The 15,895-nt window shown below is 42.4% G+C and overlaps 1 protein-coding gene across 4 annotated transcripts in view; it reads left to right on the top strand.

The window, feature by feature from the left end:
- Window positions 1–12,458, top strand: part of c32h1orf159 (chromosome 32 C1orf159 homolog) — a 28,537-nt gene extending 16,079 nt beyond the window's left edge. For 2 of the 4 annotated variants that reach the window (XM_067970295.1, XM_067970296.1), the window contains 3 exons: window positions 3,448–3,473; window positions 4,749–4,779; window positions 7,525–12,458. In XM_067970295.1, coding sequence (XP_067826396.1) covers window positions 3,448–3,473; window positions 4,749–4,779; window positions 7,525–7,598 — 131 coding nt within the window. In that variant the 3' untranslated portion in view covers window positions 7,599–12,458. The remainder of the gene's footprint in view (window positions 1–3,447; window positions 3,474–4,748; window positions 4,780–7,524) is intronic. The other 2 variants (XM_067970298.1, XM_067970297.1) reach the window with 2 other exon arrangements.
- Window positions 12,459–15,895: the final 3,437 nt, after the last annotated feature.

Below are 15,895 nucleotides of genomic sequence, written 5' to 3' on the forward strand. Positions count from 1 at the left end.
AATAATGCCTCACTACCGTAGACAAATATTGGGTGAATAATAAATCCATATTAAAGTCTGGCTCAAGTTGTAGAAAATGCATACATTCTCACACCTAATGCATTAAGATGTTGATATAGAAATTAAAACTCATTTTGAAAAGGAAACTATGAGGACATATTAGCAAATGAGAATGAGCTATTGACATTATTTGCTTGGCAACAAGGACTGTGTACTTAGCAAACATTTACAGAGCTCCATATAACTGGCACTGTGGCTATTCATCTTAATAACCTTCAATTTGGATCCGTTAAGATTAAGATGCCTTTGCAGTTTTAAAATGTGACTTGTGTGGTGATCTGATATTAGTGTAATGTATCATTAACAGTATAGAGCCTTAGACATATGTGGTACCATAATTTTAAAAAATAAACTCTGCCACCATTATTTGTACCCCGACACCGCCCTCCCTAAAATGTGTGGCGGCATCGCACACTGAATTCCCTAGTTAGGAAAGTAATCTTCCAGGTGGGGGCCATGTTCCTTGTAATCATCCAAGCATCTTCTAACAATGTGAGTAATAAATGGTGAGGTTTATGTTGCACCTAGCAATTTTGAAACCAATGATTTTGGGACCATAAGACCATTAGAGACAGGAGTAGGCTATTCGGCCCCTTGAGCCTACTCCGCCATTCAATGAGATCATGGCTGATCTGATTTTTACCTCAACTCCACTTTCCCGCTTTTTCTCCTTATCCTTTGACTCCCTTGCTGACCAAAAATTTGTCTAACTCAGCCTTGAATGTATTCAATGACTCAGCCTCCACAGCGTTCCAAAGATTCACGACCCTCTGGGAGAAGAATTTCCTCCTCATTGCCATCTTGACCGGGCGACCCCTTATTCTGAGACTATGCCCCCTAGTTTTAGATTTCCCCCATGAAGGGTAACATCCTCTCGGCATCTACCCTATCGAGTCCCCTCAGAGTCTTGTATGTTTCAATAAGGTCTCCTCTCATTCTTCTAAACTCCAATGAGTATAGACCCAACCTGTTCAATCTTTCCCAATAAGACAACCCTTCCATATCTGGAATCAACCTAGTGAACCTTCTCTGAACTGCCTCCAATGCAACTATGTCCTTCCTTAAATAAGGGCACCAGAACTGTACGCAGTACTCCAGGTGTGGTCTCACCAGCACCTTGTACAGTTGTAGCATGACTACCCTGCTTTTATACTCCATCCCCCTAGAAATAAAGTCCAATATTCCGTTTGCCTTCCGGATTACCTGCTGCACCTGTATGTTGACTTTTTGTGTTTCATGTACGAGGACACCCAGATTCCTCTGTACCGCAGCATTTTGTAGTATTTCTCCATTCAAATAATATTTTGCTTTTTAATTTTTCCTCCCAAAGTGGATGACTTCACATTTTCCCACATCATATTCCATCTGCCAAATTTTTGTCCATTTGCTTAACCTGTCAATGTCCCTTTGCAGACACTTTGTGTCCTCATCACAACTTGCTTTTCCACCTATCTTTGTATCATCAGCAAATTTGGCCACAAGACACTCTGTTCCTTCATCCAAGTCATTGATATATATTGTAAATAGTTGAGGCCCCAGCACTGAGCCCTGCAGCACCCCACTAGTTACAGATTGCCATTTTGAAAATGACCCTTTTATCCCGACTCTTTGTTTTCTGTTAGTTAGCCAATCCTCTATCCTTGCCAATATATTACCCCCAACACCATGAGCTCTTATCTTGTGCAGTAATCTTTTATGTGGCACCTTATCGAATGCCTTTTAGAAATCTGAATATACTGCATCCATTGGTTCTCCTTTATCTGCCCTGCCTGTTACTTCCTCAAAGAACTCTAATAAATTTGTCAGACATAATTTCCCCTTCATAAAAACCATGTTGACTCTCCTTGATTGTATCATGAGTCTCTAAATGTCCTGCTACTATTAACAATGGATTCTAGCATTTTCCCAATGACACATGTTAGGCTAACTGATCTATAGTTACCTGCTTTCTGTCTCACTCGCTTCTTGAATAGGGGTATTACGTTTGCGGTTTTCCAATCCGCTGGGACCTTCCCAGAATCCAGTGAATTCTGGAAGATTACAACTAATGCATCCACTGTCTCTGTAGCCACTTCCTTTAAGACCCTCGGATGCAAGCCATCAGGTCCAGGGGACTTGTCAGCCTTTAGACCCATTAGTTTACCTAGTACTTTTTCTCTCGTGATTGTTTTTAGTTCCTCCCTCCCCTTTGCCCCTTGATTTTCTACTATTATTGGTATATTATTAGTGTCTTCTACTGTGAAGACAGATACAAAATATCTGTTCAATTCCTCTGCCATTTCCTTGTTTTCCATTATTATTTCCCCAGTCTCATCCTCCAAGGGACCAATGTTTACTTTAGCTACCCTCTTCCTTTTTTATATACTTGTAGAAGCTTTTACTGTCAGTTTTTATATTCTTGCTAGTTTACTCTCATAATTTATTTGTCATCCTTTGGTTTTTAAAGTTTTCCCAATCTTCAGGCTTACCAGTAATCTTTGCCATGTTGTGTGCCTTTTCTTTTGACCTGATACCATCCTTGACTTCCGTAGTTAGCCATGGTTGGTTCACCCTTTTTGTGGAATCTTTCCTCCTCACGGATATATTTTTGTTGCGGGTCATAAAATCTTTTTAAATGTTTGCCACTGCTTATCCACCATCATACCTTCTAATCTGTTTACCCAGTCCACTTTAGCCAATTCCGCCCTCATTCCTTTATAATTGCCCTTATTTAAGTTTAATACAGTAGCTTCAGACCCAAGATTGTCATTCTCAAACTGGATGTTAAATTCATCATGTTATGATCACTGCTTCCCAAGGGATCCTTTACTTTGAGATCATTAATCCTGTTTTGTTACCCATTACCAGATCCAAAATGGCCTGTTTCCTAGTTGGTCTAAGAAACAGACCCTCATACACTCTATGAATTCCTCCTCAGGGCTATTTTTGCCAATTTGATTTGTCCAATCTATGTGAAAGTTAAAATCACCCGTGGGAGCGATGCTAATGGATAGTACCCATGTAGTTATAGTTCCCACATATACTTCCAGGGAAAGCCGAATTCTACACTCTCCTTATATGAATGTGCAGCACTCTGTTCTCGGGGCCTCTTGAAAGCTGATGAATTTTCTGATGCTGGAAAGATTCAAAGGGGCAATTGGCTTTTTAAAAAGTTGGCTTTGGTTCCCTTACTAGCTCAACAAGCTAATCTAGTAAGTAGCTAAATCCTACAGACCAGTAGGATTGCAGTCTGTGCTGAATTCATCAATTTTTGGCCAGGACAGTAGTGTGTTGTCACTACAATTGGCCTTCAGTGAGTTGCTCCAGGAAGTGCTGTGTATGAACATAGTGTGACCATAAAGTTGGCAGTGCAAACCAGTCTAAAATGTATGTTTCGTTGCTTTTCAGCTTCTATACTGCAGCCTAGTGAAATGGTAAGTTTTGGATGCCCAAAGTTTTGGCTTGGTTGAACTGTCCGATATTATACCATTTCAATTTACATAATTGATTGAAGCACAGAAGCTAATTTTCAACTGACAGGGAACGGAAAACCACCAGCAGCAGATCGGCTGCCCATTATGGAAAGAAAGATTGGGCGGAGTGTATAACATGCGGCCAATCCTCGGCCAGTGGTTTTCTGCTCCCTGCTGCACTTGAATATTACCCCCTGCTTTAAAGAATAGGTTGAAAGAAATGGGGATAGAGATGTGGGAACAAGGCAGGCCCATGGAATTAGGACCTGCTGCTCATGTGAAGGATGGACACCCTCGCAGGCTGATGGCCTGTTTCTGTGTTGTAATTTCTGGTGACTAATCATGATGCTCCAGGCGTTGAGTGTGGGGCAGGCTCACTGGTCTTTTCCCACCTGTCATTTTCGTTATGTTCGTATGGAGGGCTGTGGCACTGCTCTCGGGTAATTCAGGGTCCGGGGTGGTGGGGCTTGACGCTTAATCCCTCTGTCACTGCTGCTCCAGTCTCCTAGGCTCTGTTACCAGGCTCCAAGCCGCTAACTGTCATGGCTGCTTTTTTTTTTTCTCCTATGATTCTGCAGTCAGAAAGAAGAGGGTCAATCATAGACACAACTGCTTACAGGTGGATACCACAGCGGATGTACCAGGAGACAGACCTCTCGGCTGATCTTGCATTACTAGGAAAAATGCTGAATTGAATTTGACAGGGTTAACTACGATCAGTGTTTTATGTAATCGTAGAAACATGCAGCACAGAAGGAGGCCATTCAGCCCATCGTGTCTGTGCCAGCTCTTTGAAAGAGCTATCCATTTAGTCCCACTCCCCTGCTCTTTCCCCATAGCTCTGCAATTTTATTCCTCCTTCAAGTATTTATCCAATTCCCTTTTGATAGTTACTATTGAATCCGCTTCCACTGCCCTTTCAGGTAGTGCATTCCAGATCATAACAACACAAACACTTAATGCAACACAAGGAACAGTGTAAGACGTGCAATATAACTCTGTATTCTACCTGATCGGGATTTTGTGCCAATTAAAATGGATATAATGAAATGTAGAATTGGATCAGAGCCAGCTGTCTTTATTTGATCTGCTTGACAGCTCTCGGCAATTTATGTGCAAATGCTGTTGAATGTGCTCTCTGTAATTACGCTATCTCTTTAATTTGGTGGTAATGTGATCCTGCAATAATTCTAACCAGTGGCATTAATGTTACTAAGTTCTTCAATTGTTTTACAGGCAGAAATGATGAGGAGCCCCGTTAGGTCAGGTAATGGACTCCAACATAACCGACGGAGACAAGTTTTTTTAGGCACATATATAAATATGGATTTATGTGCGGGGGGCATGGGCTGTGAGGTTTAAAATGCCATATGATATTAACTGTTTTTGTAATTCTTTCTGCCTGTCAAGTGCATAATAGTCATCTTCGTAATCGTGAAAGGTTCAGTATGTTTCTCCCTAACTCCTTTTCCAGCCTCCCTCCCACTTGCTGGTAGAGAATTGCTCCAGTTGCTTTGTGCAGTGATGTAACTACATTCAACAAGGACATGTTTCGGATGTTGCCACACACGGTGACCAGAGCAATTTCTCTTTCCAACCTCACCTCCTTGTGGTTGGTTGCATAGAGAAGCCTTGACAGAAGCTGAATTGTTATTTGTTCCTTCTATTTCTCTTCCTGCTCCACCACACAATTTACATCCAGAAATGTAAAATTTATTGGCTGGCAAAAAATAATTTACAAAATGTCAATTCTTTCTGTGCCACTTCTGTCCAGGTGATTTCTTGGTGGTATCACCAGCCAGCAAACCTACTTAGCTCCTTGGAGAGCATGCCAGATGTTAAGATTCAGGAAGTTTATCTGTTCTACTAATGCTGTGGAGGGAATTTAATTTGGTATCAGGTCTGTGCCTCCGTCCCTCCTTTTCTAACCACCCCCCCCTCCACCCCACCCCTCCTACTGCCCAACCCCAGGGATCCACCAGTGAGACAAACCCCACATTCCACTTCTCTGTTCTGCCAAAACCTCCTGGGTTCACCCTCCCACAGTACTGCCAAAACCCCAGGACCATTGCCCCTCTTTCTCTTCCCCCTCCTCACCACCACCCCACTCCCCAACAATGCTGCCAAAGCTCAGGGTTCCCTCCCTCTGTGCTACTAAAGGTTAGGATCCTACATTGCATAACACCCTGTTATAAAATGCTGTATCCTCAGATTGGTGGTGAGCAATGCCACGTGCAATCTGCTAGTGATTTTAGTACTTAAAGGCTGAACCAATTGACTTTACATTCTGTAACAAAGGACAATGAATACTTTAATTGGTAATAGCCAGGCGATCTCACATAACTGTATAGCCAAGCAGCGACTCCTAACACTGGTATTTGTGTTCTGCTATTAAGATTTATGGGCATGTTTAGAAGGTGCAGCACTCCTCCATAACTGAGTGTTTGATTTGATTTCTCTCTCATTTGAGAGCACAATTGCGGATTTGAGCAGAAATTTCAATGGAAAGGAGCACTATATTGATTTATATTAGTTTACCCTGGTTCTCAAAGCTTATGAATGTGCTTCCAATTCTAATGTGGAATGTTTCTTTACATGGAGCTGGAGAATTTGATATACGTTGCCTACCATTGGCAGCTGTGCTCAGCCGCCTAAGCCTTAAATTCTGGAATTCCCTCTCTAAATCTCTCCACCTCCTTTTTAAGACGATCCTTAAAACCTACCTCTTTGACCAAGCTTGTGGCTACCTGTCCTAATATCTCCTTATGTGGCTCGGTGTCAAATTTTGTCTGAACGCTCCTGTGAAGCACCTTGGGACATTTTACTATGTTAAAATGCTGTATAAATGCAAGTTGTTGTTCTAGAACTGATTCCAGTGGTGGTGGATCTGCGATACGACGTGGTTGCTCGTGTTCCAAATTTTCCCCCTTTGTCCTGCGGAGGAGATTCGGAGACCACTGCCAGTACTGGTGCAGCTGCATCTGCTTTAAGCTTCAGGTTCCTGTGCTTTCCCCCAATATCTGAGGAAGACCCTTGGAAGCCAGCAACGTGAAAGCTACATTGCTAACCCGAATGGGCACCTGTTCATGGAAGCACTAAATCGCAGTTCCAGTTGCAAGCATTACCACAGTTTGTTCTTCAGCAGTGCAAAATCACCTCCGTGATGTACACTGACCGAGCCATGTGCAATGCTGCCTTTATTGACTCTTCCATTGCTCTCCCGGCCAGCCTCCCATCATATTCCCTCCATGAACTTGAATTCATCCAAAGCTCTACTGCCCATATCCTAACTTGCATCAAGTCCTGTTCATCCATCACCCCTGTACTCACTGGCCTACATTGGCTTCTGCTCCAAAGACACTTTAATTTTAAAATTTATCACCCTCATGTTCCAATCCCTCTATGGTCTCGCCCCTCCTGATCTCTAACCTCCTCTGTGAACTCTGCGTTCCTCCAGCTCTGGCCTCTTGTGCATTTCCACCCACCCCCCCACAAACTTCCTTCTTTCCACCATTGACAGCCATGCCTTCAGCTGCCTAGGCCCTAAACCCTGGCATTCCATCCCCAAACCCCTCTCTTTCCCCTCTATCGCTCCTTGTCCTTTTTTAAGACTCTGCTTAAAACCTACCTCTGACCAAACGTTTGATCACCTGTCCTAATATCTCCTCCTTTGGCTCCTGTGAAGCGCCTTGGAACGTTTTACTACATTAAAGGAGCTATATAAATGCAAGTTGTTTTATATCAATGGAGGGTGAGCTACTCCAGCTTTGGTGCTACTTAAAATAGATATGAAGACCGAGGCTCTGATGCCTTCTTGGTCACACTGATACCTTTGCCCAAAGCCATTTATATATAATCAATGTATCAGCTGACGTTAATTATTTGCACTTGTGCGATTGCCACGTTGTTAATCGGCTGAAGAGAGAATTTTTTTTTTAAAAAGATAATGCTTGGCACGTTGCTCCTTTCTGCTATCTTCGTTCATTTGCCTGCCTCTGATTTTGTATTTCAGTGCGAAAGCCGAGATATTCAAGAAGAGAAAGACTCTCTGTTTCTGCGGCTTCCGCTGCCACGAGCAACGTTTGACGCTGCACCGCCTTCTGTGTACATTCAAGAGACGGTATAGTTTTGATTTGTGCATTGTATACAAAAGATTCCCTGTACCGAAGGACCCTGTCAGCCTGCCATGTTGCCGGTGATGGGTACCGCTCCCCAGATCGCTTGATTGACACATAATCCGGGAGATACAAACGGCAACAAACCTATATATTGACATTTGGTCCAAAATTAGTGCCATACTGGAAGTATGGGATGGATTGCCCCCCACCCCCAACAAACTCCAAGCCTGGCATGGATTCTTCACTTTTTTTTTAAATTAAGCTCTTCACTAGAGTCCGAGCTTTTATTTTGAGGTATGAAATCGTGGAGAAACCAAAGGTTATTGTGTGACTGAAAACCATTTGTTTATTTCCCAGACAGGTCTACACCATCCAGCTGTTTGTAACCAGGAGGATCTGATTTTTTTCATCTTCACATGATTTCTTCAATCACATCAATCTTCAAATGCTGCTAAATTTACAGGAGAGTTTATATTTTTGCCCCCACCCTCTCCTGAAGGTGCTGACGTTTTCTGGGGCAAGATTCCATGGACACCGGCAGCTCCAATGCTCATTCTTCAGTTGTTGAGTTTAGGCCATAACTGATAGCTGGCTATTTGTTCGTGGGTTCAACATAGCTGATCATCTCCTCGCTTGCTATTCATGCAGGAGTCACTGAATAGCGTTCAGGAGTGAGAACCCTGGCCGAATATTTTTTCCCCCCCCTCCATAGTGTGTTCTAGTGACTCTCGTATGCATCGTGCCAAATGCTGCCTCCAGTGCGAGTAGCTAACTCAGTACAGATTGGGTGTACTAGCTCATTCAGTTCCACACTGGATTGTGCTCATACCCAGGGCAGACAGAGGGGAAGGTAACTGGAGTTGTGCTTTTAAGGCCGAGATTTCCACAGTTTGCAGCTCAGTCCTTCTAATTTGCTTGGGTCAGACAGCGAAAACGATTCCTTTTATCTAGCCGGTAGGAAGCTTTCACTCACTGGAAGTCTGGCAATTGATACTTTAACCCCCTCCCAAAATTCAGGAGCCTGGAAGAAATGTGTCTGATTTGAATTTGCGTCTAATGGTTTCATGTTATTATCCCAATCCTGAAATCCTCAATGTGGCAATTTAAGGTTTTCAGCACATGCTGCGAAAACCTGATCTGTAATGTGGTATCAACATCAGCTCCCACCAAATGTAAAAACCAGTCACAGGGATCTGAACGGCTGCTTTACAATACATGTTAGGGTTTCTGTGTGGCTGTAACCTGTTTATTTGTACTGTAGGGTTCAATCGTCTTCATTACTGGGTTTTTCCTTTGGGGAGGTGAAAGATTCGTCATGTCATTTCAATCCATAGAATCCTGTGACTCGCAGTGTGACACATAACGGTGATGCATAGTGTGACTCGCAGTGTGACGTAACTGGGATGAGGTGTTAAATAGCAAACTTAGACAAGCTGTTGGTACTGCTGTTCATAATATTGCTACCTGTACTTTTTCTTCCCCTCTACCTTTTCAATTTTAAGGCTTCAGGTTGCAAGTCTCTTTCCTCAGGATATGCTGTGCATAGTAGACTGTGTAGGATCATGTCCACAGCTCTGCTAAAACATTCAAAACTGTACTGTGCCAGACAGATGAAAATTTACCTCTTGTTTCTAGCTCCACAAAGGAATGATGGCTATTTTTCTGCATGGTCCCAGGTTTGTTTCTTTTTACTGAACTGCGGTGATGTAAGAATTCAAACACCCCAATGCTCATCTCCTGGATCTCCCCGTTAGTTGTACTTGTCCAGCTCAATTGACTGTTTTGGCAGTTTGTGGTCCTGCTACTGGTCGGACGAGGGGCTGGAAGTGCTCCTCCTGCTGGTGGACCTCAGCATGACGTGACTGTGGTCATGGAGAACTCTGAGCTCAGGAGATTGGGCTTTGGCCAGTGATCTCCAGGGGGAGATGGCTAACAGAAACCTCATCACTTCTACTCATTCACATTTAGCTGTAGGGAATTTTTAAAGTGGAACTTCTCAGAATGAATAGCATTGTCCTGATGCAGAGTAGAAGCAGGACAGTTAGCTTAATTCTCCCAGACTAGACATCTCAAAACTTAAATTTACTGTGAGAATGATTGTAGCATCAGCACATTTGACTGTAAAAGTGAGTCAAATGCAGCATAGGGAGAGTAGGCGAGGACTGATTGTGGTATTTTGAAAACTCTTCAGGTGCTAGGTAGTCTTTAAGTGAGGTTATGCGTTCAATCAGTTGGAAAGATATAATCTGTCACAAGCTTTGTGGTGTAATGCTGTCCCAGTACGTTTACTGACTTGCCAGGCAGATGAGACTGACTTGTCACATTTCCTTTTTTGATATTTAAAGAGTTTCAGCAGTGAAATGCAGCGTAGAGAGAACAATTCATTAAGTAACACTAACCTTGTTCAAGTGAGAGAAACTGTTGGGTTCCCTTTTCCACACTGATTATTGTAGCAGATACAAATCGGCTTGTCCTGAACACATGGGCCTTGTGTGGGGAAGATGATGGGGAAGCTCACTTACTCGAACGTGTTGTCTGCCCTACTGTGCAAGTTGTACCTCCTCTAATGTCGGCCTGGCTCAGTTGGTAGCACTCCTGCCTCCTGTCGGCAGGTTATCGAAGCCCCATTCCAAAAGCTTAAGTTCATAATCTAGGCTGATATTCCACAACTGTGCTGCTTTATTGGAGTTATCATCCTTCCAACTAGATATTAGACCAAGATTCTGTCTGGTGGTTTAGGTAGATATTAAAGATCCAAATGTCGCTTTCTGAAGAAGAATAGGGAATTCTCTTGGTCTCCTGGCCAACATTCCTCCCTCAACCAAACCTATGATAAATAGTGACTAGTGATTGCTCTTTGTGTGGCGTCTTGCTGTGTATAAAATGGTTGCCACGTCTGCCCACATGATTGCAATCGCTGCACTTCACTTTTTTTTTTAAGTGCTTTCAGACCTAATAAGGCACTGTATAAATGCAAATATTTCTTTCTGAATGGATGTAAGATCTGTTGGGCCCTGCTTTCTATTTCCCACCAATTCCACAATGTAAAACATGACCTAATCTTAAGTTGTTGCTGGCATCCATTTGTTCTCCCTTCTGCACCTTCATGCCACCTTTTTGAGAGAAGCTGCTAGAATGATGATGAATAACAGTATAATTTCTCTTATTGTGAAAATGGCCAGTGTAGGGACTTGTCCTCAACAAAGTTTTTTTTTGTTGTTGCCCCTGCCTTTACTCTGCTGATACTGTTCTTCCTTCCCTTGCTCTGTCGTACCTTAGTTTAAACATCAATGAAGCTACAAACCAAACCCTCGCTGCATTAAAATATTTGAAATGAAAGGAAAATGCTGTCAGCACCTGAAAAGAGATAAGACAGGTTAACGTCTTGGATGTAAATCCTTCATCAGAAATGGGAAATAAATGAACCTTTTTTTAAAGGACTAAACAAAACACACACAGGGAAAAGAACAATAGGTAAATAAAATGTTTATAGATTTGTTTAACTGTATCCCTTAGGTTGTGCAATCCTTATTTAAATAACCAACATATGGTTATTTGAATCGCTGGGTGCTCTGTTCTCCCATAATTTGATAAACAAAGAATTGGTTATTGTAATGATTTGCCAACACCTTGATATTCTGAACAGATTATTCTAGCTCCAGGACTTTCTCAACATTTAGGTCGATGGCCCACACGCAACCTCTGACTATAAACCCAATTCATCGCTGGCTGCTTCATGGGGAGTAATAAGAAAAAGAACAATTGTGCATTTATATAGCACCTTCCACGGCCTCAGGATGTCGTAAAGAGCTTTACAGCCAATGAAGTACTTTTGAAGTGTAGTCATTGTTGTAATGTAGGAAATGCAGGAGCCAAACTACACACAGCAAGCTCCCACAAATAGCTGAGATAAATGACCACATAATTTTTTTTGTTAGTGATTTTGGTTGAGGGAGAAATAGTGGCCCAGGAAATAATGGTGCTTGGGTTAATCCAATTCCATGCGGCAGTGTGTCCTTGTAGTATAAAGTGCATGAATAAAGCAAGCTTTCATGACTGGAGCTGGAGACAGAATAGTTCTCATTGAGGTAGTGTGACATTTTGTATCTAGTGAGATCTATTTGGTGCATATAATATAGGCCTGGATTTTCTAATGCGAGTGAACCTCTGGCAGGGCAAGACAGCCACATGCCCCTCTGATCCTGGCCCTATTTCTGGTCACTTGGGCATGGAGGGTGGGCTTTCTGACCTCCAGGAAGTTGGACCATATTGAGGGGGCAGTGAGGCTGTAGAACACCTCCCAGGTAACGTGTTGTAGCAGGAGAAAGGAAAGACACTGAGCTTAAGATTTGCCTGTTGCTGATGGGACAAGTACACGGCCACGTTCTGACACACTTGCACAGGCTGCTCCTCACTGGAACTCCTGATGTCCACCTCCACCAATAAACGCTAGTTGTTATTATACTTCACTCACCCACTACTTTTTTCTCTTGTTACAGCTGACAATTGTATAAGGAGTGAATTAATAGTCCAACTTATTGTTGGGGAGGTTAAGTTCATTTGAGAAACATCGATCCTCTTGGGATTAAACTATTGCAATTGTGCCAGGGAGAGGAATGGAGAACATCTGAACCAAATTGCAACTGACCTTTAATTGACCATCTTAATGTTGTTGTCCTTTTTAGTAGTGAAATGACAAACACTAGCAATAAGTTAAGAGATTGTTTTTTGAAAGAGAGATAAATCACCAGGATTTGATCTGAATACTATGCAAGAATAAATGTGAAATGTTACCAATTGAATGACTCAAATAAACTAGCCAAACTGATGCAGTGTTTAGCTATTGCAGGTTTTACTGCTATTGTACAGCAAGATGGTTTTTCTATGTGATATTTGCTTTTATAATTGTTTTTATACTGACTTGAGCATTGTTTTTTGTAATTATAATTTCAAGTAAAAGGACATTTCATCCATGGATTGTTTTTTCTTGCTTTGTTCCAAACTTCTCCACCTGCCTTAGAAAATTGCTACTCTGCTCATGGCCACTAGGTGCGCTAGAGTGGGACTTGGGCGATGGCCCATTTTCACTCCGGGGTGGGGGAAAAAAATCGACTGCCTGCCTGAAAATGGAGGTGGTAGTCGTCCTGTTACCCCCGACAATCGACCTGCTGTAACTCTGAGGCCCTACTGCTGGGTGACCAAGGGGCCTGTCTGAAACGAGCGACCGGCCTCTTTCCTGCGCATATTGAGATCCTAGTTAGGACTCCGATTGCCATTTTATTGGACATGTGGGTGGAGCTTGCTACATGAGGGCTCCGCTTGTGTACTGGAGATCCGAACAGGAAACGGACAGATTTTTTGCTTTTAAATCTTTTTTGTGTCTGGAGCCAGAAGGAGCAGGAGTGCTCAAAAATCACGTTGGCAGGTTGACCAGGTTAATCTTTTTAATGTGAGGAACCTTGGCTTGAAATGGTGGGTGGGGGTGTGATCCTGGCTTAAGTGCAGGTTTTCAGCAAATCAGATGCCAGGTTTGAACATTGGCAGCCCCACCTGCAGCCTGGACAATGGAATCCTGAACAATTGGACCAAGATGCTCCCATTACGGTTATTGGCTTAGTACAAAGAGGAGAAGGTTCAATTCTCTCTTAACTCTCAATTACTTTATTCATGTCGTTAGATCATATGCATATAGCTTATACGTCTGGTTAGATATAGGCATGCAGTTTACACCAGGTTATACAGTTTTATACCCAAACTAGGATCTAAATGCACACCCACTAGGTTTCTCTGACACTCCGAGTGGTCACAATATAAAGGCTAAAACCCGAAAAGGAGAGCTGACGCTGGCCAGGCGTTCCGTTTTTTTTCTCTCTCTCTACACGTCCCTGACGTAGGTTCTTCCACTTCCGCGATGCTTGGTCTGCGGAGTCTTCGCTGGCTCCACGCCCGAGATTCTTCATTCTTATTCCGAATCTTATCTCTTCAAGCTTCTCTCGCTCGCGCTCTCTCTCTCTCTCTCTCTCTCGTTGGTTTAGGCTTGCTCACCTAGTCCGTGTCTTCTCCTCATTGGCTCTGTCCCAAGGACTTAAGTAGCATTACCTCATTACTCCTTTTCTAAATAAGGACTTGTCTTTCACGAAACTTAGCTAATTCAAACCGGTTCCAGCCAGCTCAGGCCAGTGACTGAACTCTGGTTACTTCAGTTCAAAAGTTGCTTTTGCCTGTGTGTCAGCAGTTCGGAATAAACTCAGTTTCTGCAGCCCATAGCCAACAATGCGCAGATATGTCAGCTGCCATATTGGAGTCATGCATTTATGTCCTTCTTTCTTTTAATTTCCATTATCAATTCCTACATCCACATTTACAATGGGAACTGCCTATGTAAACTTGTCAGCGCCTCTGCTGGTGAGTGTAATTAGTGTGATAACTTCACTTAGACCATGTCCATTGTAAATGTGGATGGAGGAACTTATAATCGAAAAAAGTGAAAGGAAATTCTTTTCATTGGTGCATTCACTCCTGCGCTTATACAGGGGGAAAATCACATGCGGAAATCTTATTTACTGTGGGGGGGGAGAGGAATCTGAGGATTTTCAACAAAGTGATTCTCTAGAACATTAATACATATAAATAGACAATCACAATATCAGATCAGAGTAAGCAGTTTGCTTGGAGTACCAGTGCTATTGGAGAAATTCTGATGGACAGAGCACATGTATTTGCACTGAATAATGTAAGATACATTTCGATAAGGCTGACATGCTAACGAGCATTAAACAGCAGTACCACCTGGAAATGGTTGCACGTTAACACAAAAAACACTTAACTAAGGACTAGGTGGCTGCAATAGCGATGATTTTATGGATTTGCACTGCCGCATTGGAGAAAAATTGAGTGTGAGCATCTGAATTCCTAAAATGTGCTCCCTTGGGCAAAGCTTACCTCGAGTGAAAATCCACAAAGATCCCCATATATTAATGGTTCCAATTATTCAACTTTTAATATTAAAAAATGGAACAAAATGAAAGTAGTTTAGCAATTCCAACAAACCCTTGCAAAAAAGGTTTAGTTCCAAGTCTGGAAAGTGGGCGATAAGAGATTGAGTGACAGTGTGTGAGCTTAACCAGTGGTAGTTAGAATTTAACAACTTAGCAAGATTGAAAGTATAAATCAGAGCTGCGTGAAATTTATGTAGCATAGCAGTGGGAGCCTAACTGTGTGTGGGGAGGGAGCAGTGGGATGTAGAGCAGGGAGTGGCGGGGGGGGAGCTGCCATCATAGGTGCTCTGCGTGTCATAGCCTCACAAAACTTTTATCAGACATCCTTCACTTTCTATATTAATCCTTGATTTTATTTGACATTGTTGGAACAATCCAATTATAGAACATATCGCTCATAAATACAGCTTCAGTTATTTTGGCAGAGAAGGTTTTGCTATAAGCCAGACGAACCCTGCTAACGGCCTCGGTAGAGGTTCAGAGCAGTATATGCATTGATTTCTCATTACATACTTCCCTAGAACCGACTGCTCATTGAAGCAGAAATAAAAGTGAAATGACCTGTTCATCATCAGCCAGTGTCTAATTTGGACCTTAATTGTATTTTTTACACCATTATTGTATGACTGGATTACTTTTGAACTGAAGACAGTTCTGGTTGTAAAGTTCACTCCAATGCTTTCCACTACCTGCTTCCTTATTGTCCCCTCTTATCGTTCCCAAACTTCCTTTACGTAACTGTCAGCTTATCATAAAAAGGCAGCTCGCATACAGGAAAGGCAATGAAGCATGAACAGTGCTCACTGTGACTAGCCTTAAATCAGAGACAACAGCTGAGGCAGTAGTGAGGAAGGTCATTCAAAATTTAATAATGGAGTAAGGCAAGCATGAGGCTTTCAATATATTATACAACAGTTCCTTTGTTGTACAGTGTGTGTTAAACTGCAGAAGAAATATTGCCTGCAGATGGGCAGAAGAATTAAAACTGATCTAAGTTATAATGAGCGATTTTATTAATCATCCCCACAACCTTAAAAAGGTTAAATAAAAACCTTTCCCATATAATGGGAAAAGAACCAGAGGGGAGATGAGAATTTTTTTTAATGCAGCGAGCTATGATCTGGAATGCACGGCCTGAAAGGGTGGTGGAAGCAGATTCAATGGTAACTTTCAAAAAGAGAATTGGATAAATAATTCAAGGGGGGAAAATTACAGGGCTACGAGGAAAAGAGCAGTGTTCAAAGAGCTGGCACGGGCACAATGGGAC

This window comes from Heptranchias perlo, chromosome 32 (assembly GCF_035084215.1).
Source record: "Heptranchias perlo isolate sHepPer1 chromosome 32, sHepPer1.hap1, whole genome shotgun sequence".
Lineage (NCBI taxonomy): Eukaryota > Metazoa > Chordata > Chondrichthyes > Hexanchiformes > Hexanchidae > Heptranchias > Heptranchias perlo.